This window comes from Mirounga angustirostris, unplaced genomic scaffold (genome assembly GCF_029215605.1).
Source record: "Mirounga angustirostris isolate CCGP_5_RB_7025 unplaced genomic scaffold, mMirAng1.0.hap1 SCAF_10, whole genome shotgun sequence".
NCBI classification, from domain to species: domain Eukaryota; kingdom Metazoa; phylum Chordata; class Mammalia; order Carnivora; family Phocidae; genus Mirounga; species Mirounga angustirostris.
The window spans coordinates 89,112,658-89,139,795 of NW_026991718.1; the positions used below are offsets into that span (position 1 = coordinate 89,112,658).

A 27,138-nucleotide genomic window follows, 5' to 3' on the forward strand; every position below is an offset into this window, starting at 1 on the left:
CTCGACCTAGGTGATGGTTATTTGGCCATGTGCTTTAGACTAATTTGTTAAGCTATACAATTATATATATATACTGTTTTGAGTGTTATTTTCAAACTAAGAATGGTTTGAAAATCATCTTCACATTAATGGTGTTAAACACTCAAATAGGGGCACCTGGCTTGATCTTGGGGTTGTGAGTTCGAGCCCCAAGTTGGGGGTAAAGACTACTTAAAAATAAAATCTTAACAAAAAAACCAAACACACACACACAAAAAAAAACACAAAAAATAAACACAAACACACACCAAAAAACCACGAAAAATTAACACAAACACACTTGTGCAAAGGAGAGAAAAGCCTCTCATTGCCTGCATTTGGGGTCGTTTTCTTTCTAGTCCCTTTCTATTTTCCTGACTTTCAGAAATGTATAACAATATATTCCACACCTGGAGAGCTCAACACTGTAATAAATGAAGACACAAACAAAGAATCAGTCGACTGATTCTTCCAACAAACGACCATGGGATAATTGTTGAAGCCATGAACTAGCTCTTGTTGGAAGGATAAATGGGACTGAGAAGAAAATAATAATTTTTACATGGGAACTCAAATCAATCAGCATTAAATTGAAAAAAAAAGCGATCATGGATGAGACTGAATTAGGACTTCTAGGTGCCAAATGTGGGCCCAGAGGAACTCTCTTGGCATCGCGGTGTTTCCTTAGAACCTCGCCTCCAGAGGCCCCGTTCTGGTGTGCAGTGACCTGTTATTGTGATCCTGAGTACGTTCAACTAACTTGCTGAGCTTCAGCTTCCTCACTTGCTGGGCCCGAGAGAACCTGCGTCTTGGTTCACGTCAGTCCTCACGTCAGTCCTCGTGAGGATGAAACGCGATCCCCCATAAACCTGCTCTGCAGAAGTGGCTCTGAGTGTATCTGAAGGATTCATACGCAGCACAGACCCCGATGTGAACAGGGTCTGCACACCTTTTTCATCTGTGCAATGGTGATAATACTGGTACCTCACTGAATAGTATCTTTGTGATAATTAGGTGCCCATAAAGCACTTTGCCCACTGCCCAGCTCGAATTTAGGGCAATGCTCTTACTGTCGTTCTGGTTCCACGGAGGGGTGCTGCTCTCGCCCAGTACAGAATAAAGACTGGAGGTCAGCTTATTATATCACCCACTTTCCTTTTGGTGTCCGGTCTGTGTAGACCACAGAGAGTCTTTCTGCTGCATTTTCAACGTTCCTGTGTCCTTGGAGGAGGGGCAGCCCTCGGGGGATAACAGGGGATAGAACCTCAGGTTGCCGGACGCCCATGTGACTAGCTAAGCACCTGTGCTTCCTGGAGGAGGGACATGAGACACGTGTCCTGTGCCTCAGAGTCCCTCAGCCTCCTGCCTCAGGCTGGCCACCAGCTGCTCTGCCCCAGGCCTCTCCTCCACCGCAACCCAGGCAGGCATGACACTCCACCTGTGCAGGCCATGGGAGCGGGACAAAGTTCCCTCTCCGGTGGCCCCTGCCAGGAAGGTCCTGTTGCTGGGAGGTGGTGGCCAGCGTGGTAAGGCACTTACATTTCTTTCCTTCCATATATCATTTCCATTCTCCCTCACTTTCGTGGCCTGGGATTGTACCTCTAAATAAAACAGCACCCCAACCTTGCTGCAGGTTCCATGTCTAGGGAGCCAGGGGCAAGTCCAGGGGGCGGGCAGACCTTTCTGCTTGGTGCCCGTCAGCCTGCTGCGGTGGTGTGAGGCATCTCCTGGAGAGTAAGGCCCAAACTAATACACTGCCTAATAACTGTAGTTCTCTCAGAATCGGACGTAACAAGGAATGGGGCAGTCCCTGGGGAGGCTGAAATATGTCCTGAACTATTAGAACAGAAACAAGGAAAATCACATGCAGCGCTTCCCCTAACATAAATCTCTTCTGCGCACGCTATTTCTTCCCTCCAGCTTGCACTTTTAGCTGCAGACAAATGCAGCGTGGACCTCCATCATCCATCTCCTGAGCAGCAGTTCCTCCAAACGCATCCAGGAAGACCGCGAGAAGTCTGGGTGATAGGCTGGGGGTAAGGAAGGAGGAAGAAATTCAGGGGCAATCTCCTCCCTGATCGATGGAGGAAACAATCTCATTGGCTCAGCATGCCCCAGACACCGCGTGCACCTCTCTGTGCCTCCGTGAAGCTCCCTGCACCCCAGTCACAAGAGCTGCTGCTTCCGGGCTCCTGCATGAGCCACGCGTGTGCGCAGGGCGTGGCACCGCCCCATAGTTGGCGCAGAGACTAATCATGTAAACATGGTAACAGTTGAAGGTCGTTGACATCTGGGGGTGCGTGGGGGAAGGGGACATGGTAAACACATGTGTGGGCGCTGTGGAGAAGTAATGTAACAAGGAAAAAGGTGCCTTTACGTTTAATCATCTCTCCAGGTTGCTCTTGGCAAAATACACACACACACACACACACACAGATACAGAACACGGGAGGCATTCCAGCTGCAAGAGGTCAGAAGTCTAGGCAACGAGCAGAAATCCCTAACAGTTTCCTGCTTCATATTTTTAAATCATCTGACCAATCACACATTTTTCTAAGGGCAGCTCAGTTTGTTCTTTTGATATCAATAAAGTGGAAGATGGGGCAAGTCATCTAAGTCCCGATGGCCCCACGGATTTGTTCTTTTTAGCTCCAATAGAAAGGTGGCTCAAGAGCCAACTACGAAAGTGAATCCAACAAACGGCATTATTTGGCAGTCTGTAAGGAAATCATGCCCTCACTCTCTTTGAGAGGCATGTCTTGAGAGTGATTATAGAAATGTTTGGGATCTTTCTGGGAAATGGAGTGAAAACCTTGACAAGAATCCTATGAATCAGCCATAATCAATTAGTATTAATATCCAAGATGGAGATTCAGGAGGGAGGGAAGCATTTCATTCCCACCAGACAGTGATGGTGTCTTCTACCAGGGCCTCGTATCTTCTACCAGGGCCGACCTGAGTGGCAGGTTTTTGCACCCCAAGTGCCATAATTGTTTCCCTCCACCTTTGCAAAATTTGCACAGTCACTTATTCAGAGGGAAAAAGACAGCCTACAATGTACTTGACTTGTGTTTCTACTCTGCTAGAGAAAGTCAAATTCAAGAAAAATAAGTACCTTTAGTGTATATTATTACTCAGGATTGCCTGGTTCTCTCCCGTAATTTAACAGCATCCAATCCTAATGGAGTCAGATGGGGGAAGGACAGACACATCCCTAAGAGCTAAAATCAGGGTTGTTATTTCACTGAGAAAACAAGAGGAGAGGATTCTAGATATGGTCCGGACCACCACTGGATTGTCTATTCCTGGATGATTATAGCAGCCTCCAGCAAGTTGTCCTGGCTTCTACCCTTGCCCTCCACAGGCTCCCCTGATAGAGTGTAGACAGGTGGAGTCTTTCCCCTGCTCAAACACCCCAGTGACTTCTCGGCCCAAAGAAAAAGCCTGAGTTACAACCTAAAAGGCCCTGTGAGGTCTGCCCCCACCCGCCCCTCTCTTGGCTCATTTCCTCCTCCACCCCCAAAGGGCACCTGCTGCAGCCACATGGGCTTCCACATCATTCCCTGTGTGCACCAGGCATGTTCCCCACTCAGGGCCTTTGCACTGGCTATCCCTCTGCCTGAGATGTTCTTCCTCAAGAGGTCCTCACGGTCAGTCTGTAGTTTCATCATGAAATGTCGCCACCTCAGCAAGCCCTTCTGTGGCCACCCTATTTAAAAATGTATGCTCCATATCCATTTCCAACTTAATTTTTTTCCTGTGTAATGTGTCACTATTGGACACTCTCTAAGTTTACTTTTGCATGTTCTCTGCTTCTCATCACGAGAATGTCGGCTCTGCGAAGGTGGAGTTCTGCTTTGTTCACTGCTGCATCACTGCACCCAGAGCAGGGCCTGGCACATAGTAGGTGCTCAGTAAATATCAGAAGAATGATTGGATTTTAAGGATACTATTATAGGCCAGGTTGGACACTCATTCTTCTAGTTTTTATACCATAGAGAGATTCCTCTTTTTCCCCCCTATTTTGTCCGATTCCCCTTGCTGGTGCTATTCATACAATTCATAATCTGGTTCTCAATACCCTTTTCTCATTTACTTACTGTTATAATGCTGCAGTTAGTAAAAGAAAGAAACATTTTATGAAATGAAATGAAATCAAGACATAACAAATACTGGAACGTAGGAGACGTCTGCCACTGATGGAGCACACGCAACCGTCCAGGCCGTCCGGTGCTCAGGTGCAGACCCAAGGCCTCCTGGGGGAGGTCCTCAGCCTCTGTGTTGCTAGCACCTACCCTGTGGGATTGAGTGGAGGTGCTGAGGGCAAGCACCACAATCCTGTCTAGAACGGACCTTCCTTTCCTACTACAACACGCTGTAAGCAGGGTGGGGGATGGTGGATTTAGAAGCAAGTACTGCACTTCTATTTTTGTTTGCAAACAGATAAAAGTTAAAATTATATTGCAGAAGATTGGATTTTAAGGGTTAGAAATATCGATATTTACATCATGTACCCATACTTGCTACCTCTCCAATTTCTATACATCATTTAATCCTTTGAAACTTCAGTTTTCTCATCCATAAAATGAGGATAATAACTGCCCATCTTTCAAACTCATTGCAAGGATTAAATAAGAAAAAGTGTGTGCAATAACCAGCTCATAGCAGCCACTCAGCAAACTAGGGATTCATTTCTATCCCTAACAGTTTCCTGCTTCATATTTTTAAATCATCTGACCAATCACACATTCGGAAGCATCGGTTCCTAGATGGATCTACCAAAATTGCACACAATACTTTCCCCTCTATAAATTGGCTTATAAAATCTGCTTGCACTGAGAGCTGGATCAAACAACTGATGCAGCTGGAGTAAAATCAGGCTGTGCATGAATGCCATGCTCATCTCCCCACCAGCCTCCACGTCGAGTCCTCCATCCTGAAGGGCCCAAGCAGCTGCCTCCTCCAGAGGTGGCTCTGCACCAGGCCATCCTGGTAATCTCAGCCCACGGCCAGCCACCTCTGGCCTTAGGACACCATCCGACCTCTCTGAACCCCAATTTCACAGCTCACGGAGTGATATGATGGCAGTGCTGCGTCCCAGATTTCCCATGTTCAAATGCAAATTCCTGGGCCCCACCTCCAGATACTCTGATCGAGCAGGTGTGTGGTGAGACCAGACAATGTGCATTGTAAACTGTGCTGGCCATGTTGATGCTGCTGGTCAGGACCAGGCCCCGAGAAAGCAGGTGCGCAGTATTTAACGTGGGACCAGCACCCATGAGGTGCTCAGCGGCTGTCACCTAGTTTGCTAACACTTTCAGTACTATTGTTACTATTACTTAACAAACATCGTTTGATTTATAAAATCTGTTGGAGAAAATATCCTCTGTCTCCTTCCAAGTGTCCCTTCACTAGGGACCCACGTGTATAGACAACTGGGATTTCCAGTAGAGCATGGTCAGCCCCTGCTGCTTGCAGGAACCTTGTGGGGCTTATCTCCCTAACTTCACTTCCCTGGTCTGGCTGACTACATGCTGTAGGCTATTTTGATACCATTTTATGGATCAGGAAACTGAAGTGTGGTTAAGTTTCCTGCTGACCTGGACCCAGCTGGAATAAGGCAGAATAAAACATAAGTCGGGTTTTGTAAGTCCAGGGAACCTATTAATTCTCCTCCCCACTGCCCCGTGTCATCTAATCACTGAGATTTGTTTTGTTTTGTTTGCCTGGAATGGACTCACACGTTCCTGAGTGGTTCGCTGAGTGGTTATTTTGACAATGCACAGACATGATCTAATTGTCAGTGACTACACTGAGATCTGATCTATGATAAAAGGGAAAAAATTACCCAACATCACACTTAGATGTCAAAGATTTCCTTGTGAACACCGTCTGGAACGTGAGGGGTCCTGTCTTCACAGATAGGCTGTGACCTCACTGGCCCAGCACGCCCACCCCTGAGGGCATCAGGAGGCCCTGGCGGCAGGCCACAAGGGACCGCAGAGGAGCGGCTCGGCCCTGAGCTCTCCTCTCTCCAGTGCGCGCGGGGAGAAGTCCTAGCTGGCCTCGCCTAGGAAAGCACTGATTTAATTTAGTGTAATGACCCCCAGAGTGTGTCTGTTCTATTGCGTGCCTCATACTCGCCCCTCGGCAGCTGCCTGCTCTCCTCCAAAGCCTGCTGCAGATTTTGTGTCTGCATAGAAGGCCCCACAGCCTGATGGCTGGGCTGGAGCACTGTGTGCCCGGGGCTGGTCGTCCCCCAGGTCTGCAGGAAAGCCCAGAACTGCCAAAGCTGTGGGCTGTCGAGCAGCAAACGTTGTGGGGAGAAGGATCGGGACACGGTCCCAGTGAAGGGCACTCACCTGCAGACAGTTCCCTATGAAATGCGGTACCCTTTCTTTGCTGGGGTTCCACTGAGGGAAATCCATGCTCATAGCACCATGAAAAGAGGGACTGAGAGCCTGGGAGCCGGAGGGGCCCCAGAGCCCTTCTTCTAATTCCAATGCTGCAGGCAACCCCGTACACTCCTCAGAAGTATTTGCCTTTCACTTCGGAGCAGTGTGACCAGAGGCCTCCACAGACATCGCATTTCACATTCGCTGCGGAACAAGTAATCAGAATGGTCTTTACTACCTAAGGTGTTAAACGTCATGACGCATCAGGCCCAAGTAAGAGGTTCTTAAGGTGTGAAGAATGAAATTACTTTCTGAGAAAGAATCTAAATGCCAGCCTTGGCAATTGTGGCCTTGATATTTATTATAGTTACAATCTTTCAGACAAAGATGCTGTGCACAGCTTGTCCTGCTCCAGAGATGGGGGCTTCACCTAGGATATGGAGTAGCCAAGACAGGGCAACCTCTCCAGCCTTTCCTGGTGCCCAGCCATTTACCCAGTGCTCACTTCTGCCCAGCGCCCTGCCCTGCCCGCACACTCATGCCAATGTTGGCTGCCATGCCTTTGAACAGGTAACACCTGTCCCCATGGAATCCAAGGGAAAAATATCAATCCCACTGTAAAATTTGGCAATCAAGATATAGCTCTGACGTCGATGGTACTCCGCCCCCCAACCCCAGCCAGGATAGGTAACGGGCTTTCTCAGCAGGGTTGGCCCAGGAGGTTGGGAGGGACCCGCCCCGCCTCACCACAACAGGTGGCAGGACTGGGATGCAGGGGAGAAGGCTGATGTCACACATGCAGCTCCTGGGAAAAGCCTGAATGGCCTGTGATGTACGAGAAGCTGGTTCTCTTTGCCCCACACTCCCGTCCTTCCCTTTCTTAGTGAAACTACCCTGGCCCATGTGCAGCAGGCTCACTCAGGTTCAGGGTGCAGTTTACACAGGAGCGGGCAGGCTCTGGGCCTTGGGGATCTTCTTCAGAGCATATTCCACTCACTGAGGGCATCTGTGCACATGCCTTTCTCCCGGTCCTGCTGTGTGTCCCAATCCTCGCCCATGTAGTAGTGCCCATGTCCCCTTCTTGGCGTCCAGGTACACCCAGGCCTGACTCCGCCCCACAGCCACCCAGGCCCCTGCCAGACCTGGAGTCTTGCTTCCTGGCCCATGCCTGTTCCCCCAGAGAAGTGGGTCTTTGGCATTTGTGGGATAAAGTCACAAAAGTGAAGTTCAGATAGACCCCCCCCCCAGGCCAAGCTGGATATGGAACAGCGGCTGAGCCCAACCCCAGCAGTGCAGGACTGCCTCCATCCTCCATCTCGCCCTGCCCATTATCTTCTAGAATTCGGACCATAGTACAGTGCTGGGAGGGGGGCCTGCTTCATTCCTGCGTGGAAAGGTCTCTCCAGAGTCCCTGCTAAGAAGCACCTGCTCTCAGGGGTGTTCACTGCTCTCCCCTGCTCCTCTGTGATGTCGTAAAAGGAGGGAGGGGAGAAAGGAAAATGTATCAAGGGAGTCTCCTCTCACCAAACAAAACAAGGTCAACAAAAAAACTTGCAAAAAGCAGTGAGAGGCCACTGCTGGGCTCAGCCAGGGGACCAGTTTTCAAGCCAGGAGAAATAAATGTTTCAAACACAAGACCTGCCAGAGCCCCAGAACCCTAGAAGCTGGAGAGGGAGCCCTGACTGCTGAGCGATGATCGGCATGCCCCAAGGACACACATGGGGGTGGGCACCACGTTCACCCCGCCAACCCAGGGAGCTGCCTTCCTCTGGTCTAGCTGGGATGACGGTGTCCATGTGGTGACCCTGAAACACTCTGTGACTGGCAGATCAACAAAAACCAGTACAGAGACTGTTGTTGCACGAATACTCTTCATTTGCTACAAAACACTTTTCAAAGCCTGGCTTCCATGAAGGCGCAACAGGGAGCATGCTTTGCATGAGAAAGGCCCAGGGACCGACCCCCAGAAGCCCTCACACTGGAGGAAGGAGGGCACGATTCACTGTAGGATGGGCCATGTCCTCCAGCAGAACTTCAGCTGGGGAGGAGTACACACGGGCTGCTGGAACCTCATTTTATCTGAATGAGACTCTCGGCAGAGAGAACCACCCCGGCTCCCCACCTGCTTTCCCAGCAAGTCTGAAGTCCTTGCCCCGGGCACGGCGCCTCCCAGCACTGGGTCCAGCCCACTGGCATAACCCCTGTGCCTGCTCGAAGGCCGAACTCCCAGACTGCTTGCCTGGGGGCCACAGGGCAGTCCCAGCATGCTGAGCTGAGGCCTCCTGACCCCCCTCGTGGGCCTGTCCTAACCAGAAAGCACAGGCCCCAGGCCACGGTCTGAGCTGCACAGGCTTCTCGGGCTCTCCTCCTCAGCGGCCTCGCTGTGCTGCGTGTGGGGCTGAGGAGAGAGGCTTACCTCGTGGGACAAGTAGAAGGCGGCGATGCCCAAAGGCCAGAAGCAGCAGAGCATGGAGAAGACGCTGAGGCCCAAGTGGTCCCTTGGGGGCATCATGAGGAAGTTGTCCTCGCTCTCGGTGTCGCTCGAGTAGTCGCTCTGCAAGACAGAAACGGGCAGGGATGGGACAGAAGAAGAGAGCATTAACAATGGAGTCACTCTATGATGCCCCGGTCGTGGGTGTCGAGCCTGGCGCAGAGCAAACCCTCCTGAGAAGGTCACTGTTGTTATTGTGCAAGTATACTTCCCTAAAGAAAGGAAGCCCCTGGTTAAGGAGATCTTTATCAAGAACAGGAGGAGAAAAATCCCAAGTACTTGGCTCTTGGGTTGTTCCGTAGAAGGTCAAATCCTACAGAAGTCCATTATTTCACAGATCTTTGGGATCCAGGGACACACAGTGGGGATAGAGGTTTAATCTATATGAGGATGGGATGGGCACACTCACCAGCATGTGGACTCCTCTCTTTATTCTAAGACTTCAAACTGGTTTACAGGGCTAGGCAGGGCCAGTGTGGGGCAAGGGGACACTCCTTGAACCTCCTTCATTTCCTTAGACTCTGATCTGAGTTAGGATGTTGCTGGGCCTAGAGTCCACCCCGGGTGTTTGTGCTCATCCCAGAGGAGCTGATGGCTGCTGTGTGAGAAAGCTCCTCTGGGATGAGGCCACTTGGCAGGCCCACGGGCTCCTCCCAGCCCTGGCAGAGCCTCCTAGGGAGTCTGGTACAGGGGTTGGGGACTGGCACAGGGATTTGCAAAAAGCAGCTCAGAAGACTCCAGCACTCACCGAGCAATGGGAACCGGGGACCAAACCTCCCTGCCGAAAGCTCCCTAGCTCCAGGATGCTAGATGGCCGTCCTCCCACCAGCACCTCCACCTCTAGATGCTGTGCCCAGAGGATGCTTTTAGCCTCAGGGATTATTCCACTTGCTGGGCCCCCATCCTGAATTTTCTCTCCTCATCAAAACATGGCACACTCAACGCTGACTCATCCAAAAACCAGGGCCAGCCTATCTCTGTGCTTATTTTAAGCAAAGACGGGATTGCATTTTACTCCAGATTTTGTTTCCTAAAAAAGAACTGGAGCATTTGTTCCTGAAAGAGGGTCATTAACTTCCTCACTCCCTTTGCCAGCGCCAGAGGTGGTTAAACATGCAGCCTCCAGCTGCAGGGTGGAGGCATTCGGTGCACACTGCAGACAGGCTGGCCGCTTCCTCAGGTGGCTCCAGGGCAGGCGGTGACCTGAGGCACCAAACACCCGGGGGGACACCGTGTGTGAGCGTTGTGCTGTGTGGACGCTGTCACTGCCAGGACCACCCCCAGCAATGCCGCTGTGTGTCTCTCTTGACATTCCCACGCACAGACAGACAGATGAAGCCCACAGGGGACCATGGATCCCTCCCTATCTTGGTTAACTAAATGCACATATCACTGCCAACCAGAGCCTCCAGTTGGCGAGCAGACAGCCACGGGGCTGCAGGGAATTAATGGAAACTTCCTGTTAGGACTCTGTTTCTGGGTAGTTGAGGGAGAACAGGCACATTCTGAGGGTATCATTCAAATCGCAAACAAGGACCCTATCCAGAGGACCTGTGCTTGAAGCGGGTGATGCGCTGTGGACACAGCCCCCCTCCACCCATCCCACACTTGCACACATGCACACCCCCGCCCCCACCATCGATGACTCAGGAGCTGGGAGGTATCCCTTGTCACAGGGGGCTGGCTCCTTCCCACCAGGCAGGCTCTCTGCCCTGGGAAGACACTTACTCCTCACGACACATCCCTCCACGAGTCTGGGACCACACAGCCTCTACCAACCCCCCCACCCTCCCCGACAGAGCCTGGTCTGTGAAATTTCTATTCTTTTCACTCTGTAGCACTGCTTTCCATATGGTCTCTCAAACAATGAAGGGAAATGAGAATCACGATCCCTATGTCTGTCCAGAAAGGGCACTGAGCAGCCCCTGGAATGCACAATTCACAGGTGAGAACTGGGGTCGGAGGGCTGGCCAGGGAGATGCATGTGTGCCCGTCTGCTGGGAAGCCAAAATCTTTTGATCTCAATGAAGGAGTGCAATGTCCTGGCTGAGCCTGAGTGTCCTCACGGCTGTGTGTCTCCAGACAAGCAGCCACATGCCAACGCCTTGGCCTCTAGACCCTCACTCTGGAAACAGCAGAGTGTCAGCGCCGTTGGGTGGCTTAGCCGTGATCCTCTGCATGAGGAGCTGGCGAGGTCTGGGAAGGGAGGCACCTACGGTGACAGTCCCAGGGCAGGCCGTGACTGTGACCAGAGAGCCCCTGGGAGGGCTGGAGGACGAGGTATAAAAGAACAGCCACTTCCTCCAGCCCTGGACTCAGACATGGAGCTAATGGGCGTCACACCAACCGGTCAGGATGCTGCAGGTGGATGTGCTTGCACACGGCCAACAGTTCTGTCAATGGATATTTTCGTTTCTCGGCTTTTGTGGGGCTTTTTGTTTGTTTTAGTTTACGAAGAGTTTTATATACCTGCGCTGGCTGGAGTCTCAGGGCAACTCTGGAAGTAGGTGTCGTTACTATTTTTATTGTTATTTCTACTTTACGAAGGACAACGCTAGGCTCAAGAGCTAAGTGTCTTGCTGAATCACAGAAGTGCCCAGTCAGTGGCCACTCCTTCCAGAACTCTGTAGTGTAAGCTGTGCTGGACAGCAACCACTGCTAAAAGCAAACCCCATTTGGGCTCAGATGCATCTTGCCCAAAGGTGAGGTGTCTTCTCCGCCCTGCCCGTCCCTGAGATTCCAGTGACCGCTCCGGACTGGTCTGCTTCATGGTGGCTACAGGGTCGCCAGTGGGAGTACTGGGCAGGGAGAGCCCCCCAGTCACGTGCCGTGTGAACTGTTGCCACAGACCACATAGGTATGCTGAGCCCCGACTTCCATTTTTGGAATCTGCCTAGAATTACACTGCTATCCCCATGAAGCAAAGAATTAGATTTCAGGGCACTCCCCCAAAATCTTCACAGATTTTTATTTAGAAGCATAAGGGAACCACACTCTGTAAATTGCAAAGTTGTGGCTACATGGTACCAAAATAATTAGTCAATTTTGATTAAAATAGATTTTAAAAATTCAGGCAAATTACAGGGCAGACAGAAACAGCCCAGTCCATTTTATGTTCTGTCTTCCATCGGCGGCTGTTCCGTGGGTATAAGCAGCCATGGGCATCTTGCCACCAACAAGGAGGAGAGGAGATGAGAGGAGGCTTGCCTGGGCGAGGCTGAGTAGACACCAATACACCAAATAGGGAAAACACAGGCAACCACCAGCACCAAGAAATTCATCACGCACAGCAGCTGTTTCTAAAAATGCTCTTCCTGGGTCATCAGATTAGAGAATTGCAAGGCCGACTGAAAGCATTCCAAGGGGGCTTACAGTCCCTGCAGGGGCCCTGCTCCGCGGTGGCCAGTACTGAGCGGGCCCAGGCAGAGGAGGGCGCTGTTGAGTCCACAGGCACCTCACACAACAGGCCCATTCTCTGCCCGGTTCCATCACCTCCGCTCAGAGCGACTGCTCTTGACCCCGTGGGGTTTTCTTCATTAGGGTATTTTAATAAAACAGTCATAATGCCAGGCATGATGCCCTGTGTTTCGCACATCACAATTCGCTTGGCTATGTGAGCCTGGGCTGCGAGGAAGCCATTTTAGGGGCACACAGCTGGGCTCAGGCATGTCATTTGGTGTCACTCAAGGCCTCACACATCCTCCTGCCGACCCCTCTGGGCCTCGAACTGCCCTCCCGTCTCCCCCGGACGCTGCTTGCTCCTCTGCAGCGCCGCTCTGCGTGGCCCCAAGGAGAGAATGTTGGGGAACAGAGCAGGATGGCACAGCCCCGGCTTCGAATGCAGGGCTCCCCACGGAGGCTCCCTTTCTAGGAATGTAGGGGTGTTTGTTCTAGAGTGTTTTTAACAGCACTGTTTAAAAACAGCTAAATCACAGAAGAATTCTACATAGAATTCTATAGATTCACGGAAAATGATGTTTATAAAAACTCAGATGAAAAACTAGAGTAGAATGTCAGAAATTAGATGCTTCTGGATGGTGAGGACATTGGTGATTTTTTTCTTTCTGCATTTCTGGGCTTTAGCATTTTTCTACAACAAGCAAGGTCATTTGACAATGAAAATTATAAAGGTGCAGATGTGCTAACAGGCGCAGGGCTTCCACCATCCCTTCATCCTCACATAGAACCCTGCGGAATATGCTTTTGCTGAGATTCGGTACAGAGAAATCGCACAACGTGGGCCCAGCGCCCGAAGAGCTGCTGGTGGAGCAGCTCGGAACTCATCACACCCCCCCAGCCCGCTCGCTGACACACGTCAGGCCTGACCCCGTCACTGGTCCCCTCGGCCTTGTCTCACGGGGGGTCAACACCAGAGGCCTCCAAGCAGCCCACGACACACATCTGTGCCGACGAGCATGCCGGCCATAGCCATGTGGATCCACTTAAACTGAAATTACCTAAAATCAAATACACCTAACAATTAGTTCCTCAGCCAAACTACCACATGCCAAGGGCTCAGCTGCCCCAGGCGGCAGCCACCTATCCCTGACAGCCCAGGATAGAACATTTGCAGCCTCTCAAGAAGTTCTATCAGACAGCACTGTCTTATAGGATCTGACCCCTATTAACTCTGCCCTCACTGTCTTTCGCCCCCAGGGAACTTTCTGCTATTCCTGCAATATGCTCAGTGAGTACCTGCCTCAGGGCCCCTGCACTTGATGTTCCTCAGCCTGGAACACTGCGCCAGAAGACACACAGGACCGACTTCCTCACTTCATGTGGGGCTTTGCTCAAATGCCATTCCTCATTATGGCTTTCCCTGGATACCCTGAAAGACTGCCACCGCTGGCCCCATTACTGTCCCTTTCCCTGCCCGGTGCGTCACCTTTGTACCACATGTGGCGCTGGCTTCTTTACTCTGTGACTCTTCCTTGAAGCATAAGGAGGGCAGGAAACTTTGCATGTTTTGCCCACAGCTGCAGCCTAAGTGCTCAGAACAGTGCCGGGCACATAGTAGGCACCCACAGCACATGTGCTGAATGAAAGCAGAATTCACATGTGCACGTAGCCAGCATGGACGGTACCACCCGAAGCAACAAAGCTCCCAGGATTTGCCCAGAGGGCACTTGAGTAACTAGGGGATTCGCTCCAAGCGGGCTATTGGTGGCCATGAATACGCTGCCTCCAGCCCTGCTTCCCACCTTGGCTCCTCTCCTCTCCCCCCCTGAAGTTCTTCCCTATGCACCCCAGGGTGCACAGCCTAACCGTCCATTAGGTGTGACCGCAGGGAGGGTGGGGGAGACCGGTGGCTCGGGCAGGCTCAAGGCTGTCTTACTTAGGGCAGCTGATGAGCAGAAAGAAGGAGCCAGCACAAGTATGCAGGCAGGTGGATGCAGTTCCCGCAGCCTCCGTGTGTCTGTCAGGGGCATACCCAGTGGTCGGTGGCCTTGCAGCCGGCACGGAGGGGAAGACGCCCTGTCTACAACAGATGATTGATTACTTTGGCCATATAGTTTAGTTTCTCCTACTAGGTAGTAATTGTCTTATAGACAGAGGTTATTTGCTACATCGGTGCAATGAGGGCAAGAATAAACCAACGAAGTCTTCTGCTTTAACACTGAGACTGCTCTTCGGGCCACTTTGTAAGCACTTGTTTGTTGAGCATGTCATTGCATTTGGATGGCCCAGTGGAGAATGGGGCAAGGGGCTGGAAAGAGCCCCCCGGCTTCCGGGCTCCCTAGGGAAGCCTGTGTGGGAGGGGGGAGGGGGTGAGGAAGGGAGGAGACAAGAGGGTGGGCCGGGGGTGGCTCAGCAGCAGGGCCCTCAGCAGGGGGGCAGGGTAGAGACCACCCCGGAAAGAATCCCAAGTCCACATATGTCACCCCCTTCCCGGTGCTCAGCAAGGGCCAAGGAATTCGGGAGTTTGGAATTTGGGAGTCAGCCCAGACAAGGAGCAAAGCAGATCATGAAGGCGGAACCTCAGCCTTTGCTCCAGTCTCTTTCAAGTATGCGATGCTCGGAGCGCATGCTTCACAGGGCAGCTTCCTTCTGCCCTGCATGGGGACAGCCCAGAGCAGGCATGACCAGACTTTCAGACTTTCCCCAGCAACGCTCAGCAGCCATTGCTCCCGAACTCATGCCCTGGCTCATCTTTGGAAGGTGAAACTATGTGCAGTGTCAGTAAAGCATCACATGTACTTCACTCTCTATTCTAATTCCTAAAACCTAGGAATTCAGTTATTTTTTGTTAATCAAACTCCCCAGTGATCAGGCAGTTCAAAGAACAGAAATAGAAGATTTCCTAGTAGATACACATTTTTCACTGCAACATGTTTGATTTGGCTCCAGTAATGACAATCAGTGCATTTGGTTTGGGGGAAACATCACAGTGTGCATGGTATTGCAGGGGCCGCATCATTTCTCACTTAATGGGGGAAGGATGCTTCTGTGCTGTGGTCCATGCGGTGTGCTGGCGGCCCCCTGAAGGGCAGTCCTCAGACCCAAATCACCTGCACTTAAACAGCTCCAGCTCTTCTCATATGGATGTTGAGTTCCCAAGTAAACTTTTTTTTTTATTCTTATGTTAATCCCCATACATTATATCATTAGTTTTAGATGTAGGGTTCCATGATTCATTGTTTGTGCATAACACCCAGTGCTCCATGCAGAATGTGCCCTCCTCAATACCCATTACCAGGCTAACCCATCCTCCCACCCCCCTCCCCTCTAGAACCCTCAGTTTGTTTTTCAGAGTCCATCGTCTCTCAGCCCAAGTAAACTTTTATAAAACAAATGGCTCTCAGCCGAAGGAACGAAGGAAGGATGGAAGAAAGGAAGGAAGGAAGGAAGAATGGAAGGAAGGAAGGAAGGGAAGGAGGAAGGAAGGAAGGAGGGAGGGAGGGAGGGAGGGAGGGAAAGACCGAAAATGAGGGAATTAATGCATTACTCAGAAGTAAAATTTTTTTTTTTTTTGCCTCCTGGTAGTATCTGGCACAATATTCCCTTAATGATTTTATATTCCTTGAGGAAGGAGGTATTTTTAGAAGGCAATAATCCGGTTAAGAGCATAGAAATATGAAATTTTTCTGAAGACGGGGGAAAAATAAAGTTAACTCAGAAGGGATATCAAATACCACGCCAGTGTCTCCTGCGTTCCAGGCCGAATGAGACCCAGTTCCCATGACCCACAGTCCGGGTTACGCCTGTGTAAACAGGTACACACAATGGGGGGTCAGCCACCTCTCAGCGCTCACCTCCCACCTTGCCTGTCTCTTCGGGAAGCTCCAATGTTGATTCCAGGGTTAGAGCGGATGCTCACTAGGAGGAACTACCTCCTGGTTGTTAGCAGGAGAGTTGTTCCTGGGGGCTGAGGTTCTCCCACACTTTGCAGATGGCCCCTCAGGTCCCCAGAGAAAGTCCTCAGGAAGACGGAGGCCAGGCCAGGGGGCTTCTCCTGAGGGGCTATGGAGAGCACCTGTTACAGAGCCCATGGAGAAACTGGGGATGTTAGTAGACACCCTAAAAGTTTGAATCAGGGCAATGCTAGATGGAGCAAGACTACCACACTCAGCCAATACCTGGGAGGGGTGAGGAGATGGGGGCCCATAAGTGTGGGTATCCAGGATGATAAACCTCATTCCTGCCAAATAAATAAGCACAAAGCACAAATATGCATCCATGTGTGTAAGACTTAGTGTACAATAACACCACATGAATCAGGTAAAACTGATCTGGGCACAGCAAGCAGTCACTGTGTGTTGGTAATTAGGTTACTTTTTCACAGTCATGTGTTTGTGTTTTATCCAGTGTGGATATAACTGAGTTGTACAGTGGACTTCAGATTTTGTGACGAAACTGAGATTCCCATTTGAAGGCCCCTTGCTCAGTTAAGGACCTGGGGGCAGCATGTGCAAAGGCCCTGGGTCAGGAGCACTGTATACACACAAGGCTCTAGACAGTGAGAGAGAAAATGGTGTGAAGTGGGAGCAGAGAGGTGCTCACAGCCAGGCCATGCACAGTACTGGCCACTTTCCACTGCTTGAGAAAACCAAGGCTTATTCTATATCAGGAAATAAATAGGAATGTAGTCTTTTATGGCTAACCTAGTCTTTTACAGTTGTAAACCAACCCTAGCATGTCTAGTTATCATTAACTGCTGACCCAGTTTCTAAAGGTGCACCCCTACTTCTAATTTGTGCTATTTGCATGTGTGATTTTCTGCAGGCTACATACGTCATTGCATAAGGCAATGATTGTCCTTTTTAGATCTTCTTGCTTCTAGTCTACATTACATTTGTCTGAGGAACTCAAAACATAATCCACTGAGTTCCTCACTGTTTTCAGATGGAAAGTCCAAGTAGTTGTAGCAAGGTGGATTTGGACTGGTTTGAAGGTGAAGAGGGGAACTAGGACTGAACTCTTAGCCCAGCTCCCTTGCCACTGTGGCGCTCCTCCCTCTCAGAGTCCCTCCTGCGCACGGCCAGCATCTGGGATGGAGTGCCTCCTGAATTTTCATGGCCTGGGCACTCTGCCTGCCTCACCCTTGTCCAGGTGGAATCATGCTCAACCTCACTCACAGAAAGGACAAGGAAAACTACACCAAGACACCATTTTACACCTATTGAGTTGTCAAAAATTAAAAAGCACTATCAAGGTTATTATTAGTTAGGCTGTAGGGAAACACGCTGATTGGGATGCAAATTGGTGCAACCTTACGAAGCATATTTGTCAATATAACACAATTTAATATGTGTTTATTTTTGGTCCTGTAACCTCACTTCTAGGAATTTATCCTGAAGAGTCACCTCCAGTAATATGAAAATACATATGTGTGAGGTTATTTGCTGCAGCATTGTATGTAATTGCAAACTACTGGAAATGACTTAAATGCTCATTCAAAGGAGAGTGTTCACATAAACTGTGATACATCCACACCATGGAATACAATGCAGCTTAAAACAGCATGAAGGGCACCACTGTAAGCTGACTGGACTGGAACTGAGGGTATCCATTTCCATCTGCCCATAACACACAGTTATATAGATACATTTATGTAATATATGCACATTAAGTATTTCCTAGCTCTGTCTGCCAAAAGTGCCTGAAAACAGTGATCCTCCTCCCAGGGGCAGTGAAGAGACTTAGCACCCAGATGCTGGTTTCTAAATACCATTCTCCAATAAAAGCAGCCAGGGTTCTTTGGAGAAATGGCTGATTTCAGGGCTAGGGTTGCCAATATAAAAGATACATCTAGTAGAACAGCTAGGAAATGATGATGAAGATGATTAAGGAATGTGCCCTTACATCAAAAGGGCACAGAAGCCAAATTGAAAGGGCTGTCGAGTATATAACAAAGTAAGCATCATAATAAATAAACAATAAATAGTGTAGTAAATGGAATAGTAACCCATTGAATAAAATAAGAATCAATGACACAGCCTGAAATAAAGTTCTAAATGAGGGAAACAAATATATATGGGGGAAGGGAAAACTGTTTCACAGTGGAATGCCAACTAATAAATACAGAAGGGACTATGGGATTACCAATTGTGGGAGAATGCTAAAACCAGCAGGTGAATGATGAGTGGGACATAGGATGTCCCCATAGTCTCATAATACCTCCTTACAGGATACTGATTGATTGCAAAGAAACGCTATCTCTTGGCCAGTGAGAAGCTTGGCTAGCACCATCATCAGCAGGTGAAGAAAGTTATGGGTCATGCTGACACCATGGGCCTCCTGATGCCTTGTGCCAGGAAGGGCATGGCTTCACTTTTTTTTTTTTTTTAAGATTTTATTTATTTGAGAGAGAGAATGAGAGAGAGCACATGAGAGGGGGGAGGGTCAGAGGGAGAAGCAGACTCCCCGCCGAGCAGGGAGCCCGATGCGGGACTCAATCCAGGGACTCCAGGATCATGACCTGAGCCGAAGGCAGTCGCTTAACCAACTGAGCCACCCAGGCGCCCACATGGCTTCACTTCTGTGGTGGTCTTGCCAAAAACACAGGAGGTCAAAAACTGTGTGGGTCAAATAGCCAAACTGTGAAAAGAGCTGAGATGTCCATTGACAGATGAGTGGATAAAGAAGATGTGGTTCAATACTCCAATACAATGGAGTATTACTCAGCAATCAAAAAGGATGAATACCCACCATTTACAAGGATGTGGATGGAACTGGAGGGGATTATGCTAAGTGAAATAAGTCAAGCAGAGAAAGACAATTATATGGTTTTACTCATATGTGGAACAGAAGAAACAGCACAGAGGATCCTAGGGGAAGGGAGGGAAAACTGAAGGGGAAGTCACCAGAGAAGGAGATAAACCATGAGAAACTTTTAACTATAGGAAACAAACTGAGGGTTGCTGGAGAGGAGGTGGGTGCGTGATGGGGTAACTGGGTGATGGGCATTAAAGAGGGCATGTGGTGTGATGAGCACTGGTGTTATATTTAACTGATGAATTATTGAACTCTACATCTGAAACTAATGATGTACTATATGTTGGCTAATTGAATTTAAATAAAAAAAAAAACAAAAAAACCCTGCGTGGGTCAAATAGGTGGATTTTTTTCAATAAATACAGTACAGTAAATGTATTTTCTCATAATTTTCTTTATAAGGTTTTCTCTAGCTTACTTTATTGTAAGAATACAATATATCATATAACACACAAAATACGTGTTGTTTATGTTATCGGTGAGGCTTCTGGTCAACAGCAGGCTATTAGTAGTTAAGTTTTGGGGGAGTCAAAAGCTATATGTAAATTTGTGACCATGTGGGGTCAGTGCCCTACCCCCTGTGTTGTTCAAGAGTCACCTGTATATGGATAGAGAGAATGATGAAGGAAGTATGGTGAACTATTGACACTGAGGAAAACAGGGTGACAAACATATAGGAGTTTTTATACTGGTCTTGTAACTTTTCTGTATGTCTAAAATTATTTCAAAAATAAAAAGTAAAAAAAAAATCTTTCCTACTTATGCCATTTTAGAAGGAGAAAATTATACTTTAAATTGATTTCTTTTCCTTTGGGGACTATGCATTGCATACATTGTTTTCTTTTTTCGGTTGTGCTTTAATGGAAACACTGTGAGCATTATGGGAAAAAATGAAAAAATATTGAATTCACTTTTTTCATGAAACATGAATAATTCATTTTACATTGCAATTTGGTATTCCATCAAGCTTGTCCTTTTCATGTTTCCACAGAGAAACTATTTAGTGGCATTTTGGTACCACACACCTGCCCACGGGAACACAGCATGTCCAACACCTCAGAGAGGTCTGGCTGAGCTAAACAAGCCCAAGGGGCTTCCAGAATAAAGCAGGGGCACCACGCACAGTGAGAAGTATCATTTCCCAGGACAGGGCAACTGAGTGCCACTGCCAGGGCCCATGGGAGCAATAGGCTCCTGGGGGATCTGGCAGAGGATGGCTCATTAGTGCCCACAGTGAGGCTATTCACAGGATGCCCAACCTTAGGAGCTCAGAGAAAAGCAACGGATGAAATTTCAGGCTGAGGAGGGTGAGGAGGGGCAGGCTGGGAGCCAGAGGAGCCTGGCAGAACATGAGCTCTCCTAGGCATAACAGGCAAGCTTGGAGGAATGTGACATCATCCATCCACAACTCTCCATCTACCCAGCACATAGTCTGTGAGTCTCTAGTAAGGGATTATTCTAGATGCTGTGGGAGGGGTGCAGGTGAACACCACAGTGCCCCTTCTTTTAAGAGATCACTGGTCATCTCTGCTCCCCCTACACTGCCCAGCCCTGTCCTCCACCCCAGGGAACCAGTAACCTCTTTTGTTTGAGTGAGAGGCTTGACCGTCTTGCTCCAGAATGGGTAGAATGTGGATCCCCCACCTGACTTGTTCAATGTCTCTTCTGTCCTCTCAGAATTTCAGGCATTGGACAAAGTCACCAGCCCTTACGTGCTGTGAGACCCCTGAATCCACATCTTCCATCTCTACAACGAGAAAAGACAACTTCGCAAAACATGGGATCAAGGAGAATCTTGCATTTATGTGGTTACAGAAGCCACCTGCCTGGTCTCTCTTAGCTCACTGAGGGCCCATGGACCATAACCCCACATATCTGGAAGCAACTGTGACCCATGTGGGCTCCCTAGGTTGTAAGAATTAGAATATTTTCCAAACCAAAGGTTGCTTCTGTGCAAAATCCAATTATAGTTAACCTCTGGCTACATATCAAGGGATTGACTGGGGTGTTCTAGGTAATCAGATACCAGCCATTTAAAAAAAACCATTAATTTCCTCATTTTCTTTTTTGTTCTAAAATGTTCTGCTTTACTGAAAGGAAAACATGTATCTAAGTTGTATTTTTAGTTAGTTTTTGAAACCTATAGATAGAATGTTAAAATTCATTAAAGATGACCTCATACAATATGCATATGTGTATATATATGTGTATATATGTATAAACTATTTCAGTGTGTGTTCAATTGAAACAATTTTAGACTCACATAAAAGTTTCAGAAATAGAACAGAGTTCCTGTAGAAATTGCAAAGATAGAACAGAGAGTTCACACATACCCTACAGTGCCTCTTACATAAGTGCAGCACATGATCAAAATCAGGACATTGACTCGGGAGCAAGGCTAAACCAGACACCTAAATCGGATTTCACAGCTTAGCCATGCCCTCCTTTGTTTGTTTGATTGTTTGTTGTCTATAGGCCTATGAGTTTGTTGCATGTGTAGATTATGTAGCCACTACAAAAATCAGGATATAAGGAAGGTCCCATCACCTCCAAAAAACTCTTTCTTGTTATTGCTGCCTTTTTATAGTTACCTTCTTTCTCCCAACCTCAACTCTTGGCAACCACAGAGCTGCTGCCTGTTGCTACACTTTTATCTTTTGGAGCATGTCAGAGCAATGGAATCAGACAGTATGCCACCATTAAGACTCGCCTTGTCTGCTCAGCACAATACCTGGGTGTTCAGCAATGCATTTCTTTTATTCCTGAGTGATATTGCATGATAAGGAAGTGCCACCATCCATGAACGAAGCTCATCCATTCATCCACTAGAGGACGTTAGTTTCTAGGTTTTGGTTATTACAAATAAATGCTATGATATACACATATAGGTTTCTGTGCGGACATAAGTTTTCATTTCTTTAGAGCAAATACCCAGGAGTGGGACCATTGGACCGGATGATATTTGTGTAACTTTATAAGAAAGCGACTGACTTTTCCAGCATGGCTCTACCCTTCTGCATTCCTACCAGTGATGAATGAGAGTTCATTGCTTCATCCTCCCCAGCACTTGGTAGTGTCCGTGGCTTGTATGTCAGCCATTCTAACAGGTGTGCCCTGCCATCTCATCATGGTTTGAGCCTGTGTCCCCGATGGCTAATGATGCTGAAAGTTTTTGTGTGCTTAGCTGCCATCTGCATACCCTATTTGATGAAGTGTCTGTTCAAATCTTTTGCCCTTTTAGAAGTTAGATTGTTTGATTTCCTACTTTAGAGTTTAGAGAGTTTTTAAATATACTCTGGATACACATTCTTTGTCAGACATGTGATTTGCAAATATTTTTCTTGCAGTCCGCAGCTTGTCTTTTCATTATTTAAAGCATCTTTTTTTCAGAGTAAATTTCTAATTTTGATGAAGTCAAATTTATCTATCCTTTCCCTTAGGGATTGTGCTTCTAATTTCACATCTAAAAACTCTTCACCTAACTCTAGGTTACAGAGATTTCCTATGTTTTCCTCTACACCTGTTAGACTTACACACTTAACATTTAAATGTGAATGCGACAGCCCATTTCTTTTTCAGAGCAACGTTGCCACCATTTGTGCAGTAAATTAACTCAACCACGAAAACACATTGGCCTGTCAACACAAACTCCAGAAATGAAATACAACGCTGGGATTGGTGTATAATTGTGAAACAGAAGGTTAAAAGTGGATTAGTGAATAAGTGGTACAGAGACAACAGCTTTCTTATTTCTTGCATCAACATGCACTCCAGCAGATAAAATGTACATGACAGTGAAAATAAGTATATAGAGAAGGCACACATCCTTCACTCAGATTCTACCATTAGCATCACTACTATACTGACTTTATGATACATTTACCAATTTGTTCATTCTTCTATCCATCCATCACTTCATCTAACCTTCGTTTGGATGCATTTCAAAGTAAGCTGCAGACATCAGTATACTCCCCCTAGACACTGCAGCATGCATGTCGCCAACTGAGGTTCAGTATTTATTTTCCAGAGTAAAATTGACAAAAATTGATTTTAATAAAACACTGGCATTTCTGCTTCTGATTTAGGTAATTTAATCAACAATGACAAAAAGATACAAGTTAGTTATTATGGTAGAATGGAAAAAGTACAGGATTTAGAGTTCAAGTTTGGTCTGTCTCTCCTAGCTGTGTGACCTTGGGCAAGTCACCCATGTCCTGGTGTCCGGCTGTCCTTGGAGGCTCACTTAGGGGCTTTAAGATTCCTGATGCTTGGGTCCTCTGATGTTCTAAGCATCAGGGATTTTATAAGTATTTTATATGTGATTGTAAGTTTTATATGTGATTCTAATATGCAGCTAAGATGGAAAACCACTGTCTGGAACCTCAAGTTCATGATCTGTAAAATAGGGGTGCCACATCTTCCTGATCAAGCTAGTGAAAACACTAGGGATGAAAGCATACAAGAAGTGAGTCACTCTTCCTTCCATGTACTACCTGAGTATTGAATCATTTCTTCTTGCCTTTTCTTTGCACCACAGAGAAATTCTCTTCATATGGTTCAAACATAAATATCCTTAAAAAGTTAAGGGTAAGAAGTGGGGATAATTGTTAGTTTGCAGACATTCCAGAATTTGTAATTCTGATCCCAAGAAGCGCCAATTTCTTTCTCAACAGGTTGGCTCTTGCAGGGCATGCACTTTCTGTCTCCTGACAGGGGGTGAGACAGTTTCTATAAGCAGATTTTGTGATGAGCTAGCAGATATTAATCCTGCTATGCAGCACCCCCTACCCCTGCCATAGTTTCTTGGGTCTTTACAATGAGTTATGCACTTACACTATCTCAGAGAACCCCAATTTATCAAGTAGTGGACTTGGTGACTCCTGACACTTATTTTTTTATTAAATATTTAATTTATTTATTTAACAGAAAGAGAGAGAGAGAGAGCACAAGCAGGGGAATGGCTGGCAGAGGGAGAAGCAGGCTCCCCGCTGAGCAGGACCCTGGGATCATGACCTGAGCCAAAGGCAGACGCTTAAGCGACTGAGCCACCCAGGTGCCCCAACTCTGTCACTTCTAAGAAGTGTGACCAGTGGGTCCAGGACCACACCATCTGTTCATCTGAACCAGTTTAAACTGCAGTGAATCTTCTGAAAGAGGATTACAAAAAAAGTGGTACCCACTGTCTTATTTCATCCCCAGCCTGGAGACTAGCCCTTGCTAATACAACAAATACTATGTGTACCTTTTACCTTCTGATAGCACATTTTGAGTGTTAATGGAAATATAGGAATTTTTTAAAAAGATTTATTTATTTTAGAGACAGAGAGAGTAGGAAGGAGGGAGGGAGGGGCAGAGGGAAAGGGAGAGAGTCTTAAGCAGACTCCCCGCTGAGCGCAGAGCCTGAGATCAGAACCTGAGCCAAAAACAAGAGCTGGATACTTAACCAAATGAGCCACCCAGGTGTCCCAATACAGGAATTTTTAATTTTATCATGTTTTGAAAATCCTCTCTGCTGCTTCCAGATCCATAAAGCTGACTGGGATGACATGTGCCTCTCATTTGTTGGCAGCTGGTTCTTTCAAAACTCTCCTCACAGTCCTATCACTTTATCACAGGACTTCTGAATACTGAAGTCCTGCCAGCCAGGGTGATTCCAGGGGCTATGAGAAGCACATCAGAATAGACAGATCAGCAGTTGGCCTGGTAAAGAGACAGCCTCCCAAGGGCATCCAGTTCTAGGAGCCTGATATTCACACCTCTTCCCCAGTGCATGCTAACAACAGACAGATGGGGCTGTTACAAGGGACAATTCCAGCTGGAATAATATGGCCCAATCTGCTAGCAAAGCAGAGAGCTGTGTAAGTCCCTTTTATGAGCACATTTATTTCCTCCAGGTCATTGCCTGAAGCAAAGATAAAGCTTGAACCTCCAGGAGCCATAGTGCAAGGTTCTCATCTACTTCTTCTATAAAATTGGACCAGTGGCTGGCATTTTTAGAACACGCAGAGAAGATATGGTGTAGAGGATCCCAGCCCCAGTTACACCCAATACCTCGACACGGAGGCTGAGTGTCAAGAAGTGTGAGGACCCACCCCCGTTATGGAAAGAGCAGCAGTGGGAGGCAGAGGAGGGCAGTGAGGGAGGTAGATCTTGCCCAGAAGGGCACAAGACCCTGGCAGGGCTCACAGGCCACAGAGTGGGGAGGTGTTTCAAGGAGGGAAGTATCCAGAAGGAGAGGTAGGGGGTGGGTCCTCTATATCGGCTTCACACAGGTCAGATCACTTCTGGATTATCCATTTCTTGGTTCATTTCAAGGGGGATCTAGAGGGATCTAAATGGCCAGGAGAGTAGAACACTGTCCTAAGACGAAGAGTGGAGACACTGGGGGTGTTCTGTCCAGGGTCTGGCAGCCTTGGCGGGGACAGTGAGGGGTGTGAGGGGCCATCTCAGAAGAAGACAGACACGGATCCCTGGGCTTCCAGAAGGGTCTGTAAGGAGTAGGTCTACCTCTAAAGTAGGTCTACCGGAAAATGTTTCCAGTAAATGTTGATCTTGAATGTTCTCTGACCGTAAGGGGACTAGGAGAAGCCGTCTGGACCACTGGTCAGGGAAGCTCTCTGTCCTTGCTGCTGAGTGTGGTTCAGGGGCAGCCACAGCAGCATCGGCTGGGAGAGGTGAGAAATGCAGACTCTCAGGCCCCGCCCTGGACTGCCTGAACCTGCGCCCTAAAAGCCCTTCCACTACAGGAAGTGATTCTTTCACACACTCAGCTGGACGAGGCTTAGAAGTGTGTGGACGATTAGTTGCCCGGGACGGCTTCTTCCCTGGGAGCTTCTCTCCAGCATGGAGCACCAAGGAGTCCCCTAACTGGGACACTCCCCAGCTTTCTGCCTGAGCTACTTGGCCTTTTTTTTTTTTTTTTAGATTTTATTTCTTTATTTGACAGAGAGATAGAGAGATAGCATAAGTAGATAGAGCAGCAAGTAGAGGGAGAGGGAGAAGCAGGCTCCCCACTGAGCAGGGAGCCCGATGCGGGGCTCAATCCCAGGACCCCAAGATCATGACCTGAGCCGAAGGCAGACGCTGAACAGCTGAGCTACCCAGGCATCCCCAGCTACTTGGCTTTTGTCCATCCTCCACTTCGGCAAACAAACAGCAGCAACAACGGTGTGATATACTAATAGCCTCTCCCCTTGTTCTCTGTTCATAGTTCAGCTTCCATCCTTCCTCCAGGATCCTCAGGATCCATGAGCTTCTCCTTCATTTTGTTCATTTTGTTTCAAGATGGAGTCTCTCCAGGTGACAGTGGCTTTCTGGAGCTTGTCTGCACTGACTTCATCCTGCAGTGTGATGCAGGTCCTCATGACAGGGCCCAGACGGCTGTCACAGGCACTGAGACGTAGCTCACCTGGCGTGGTACCAACTGGCTAGGGAACAGCTAGACCCGTGTGTACTGTGGCTCACTGGTTCAGGAGGTCAAAATACATGGTGTTTTGAAAGCCAAAAGGCTCAGGGTCAAATTAACCCAGGAATTACTGAATTAAAGTCAACCATATGAATTTTGACTCAGCCAAAACTGACCATAGGACTTGTAGGGCTGTAACTTTGTAGGGAGTATCAGGAGTTTCCAAGGGTTGCCAAACCCTTCCTGTTTTCCCAGGGAGTGTTCCGTGGAACCCACCTTAGGGAATCTGTGCCAGGGTTGCTGCCTGCCTCCAAATCTACCTGGAACTGGCCCACAGTTCATAAGCTAAGATGTCCTGGAACAGCTGGTCTGGTTAAGATCGTGGCATATACACACCTTCGAACGCTGTATCACACTGCTGGGGCTTGAATTAGTGCCACTTGTGGCCTTTACAAAAAATACCAACCCCAGAGATTGTGATTTAATTGGTTTGGGGTGTGACCTCTGAATCCCTGGGTTTAAAAGCTAGGGCGGACACGGATGCCAGCTGAGGGTAGGGCTCTGGACTGAGGGCAGGGCCGGGGAGAGGGTGGGTATTGTCTGGGCCCCCATTG

At 48.2% G+C, this 27,138-nt stretch overlaps 1 protein-coding gene across 2 annotated transcripts in view; it reads right to left on the reverse strand.

Moving 5' to 3' along the window:
- The window catches only part of SYNDIG1 (synapse differentiation inducing 1), a 183,843-nt gene that overhangs the window by 53,773 nt on the left and 102,932 nt on the right, over positions 1-27,138 (reverse strand). For both annotated transcript variants that reach the window (XM_054509985.2, XM_054509986.2), the window contains exon 3: positions 8,830-8,967. In XM_054509985.2, the coding sequence (XP_054365960.1) occupies positions 8,830-8,967 (138 nt within the window). The remainder of the gene's footprint in view (positions 1-8,829; positions 8,968-27,138) is intronic.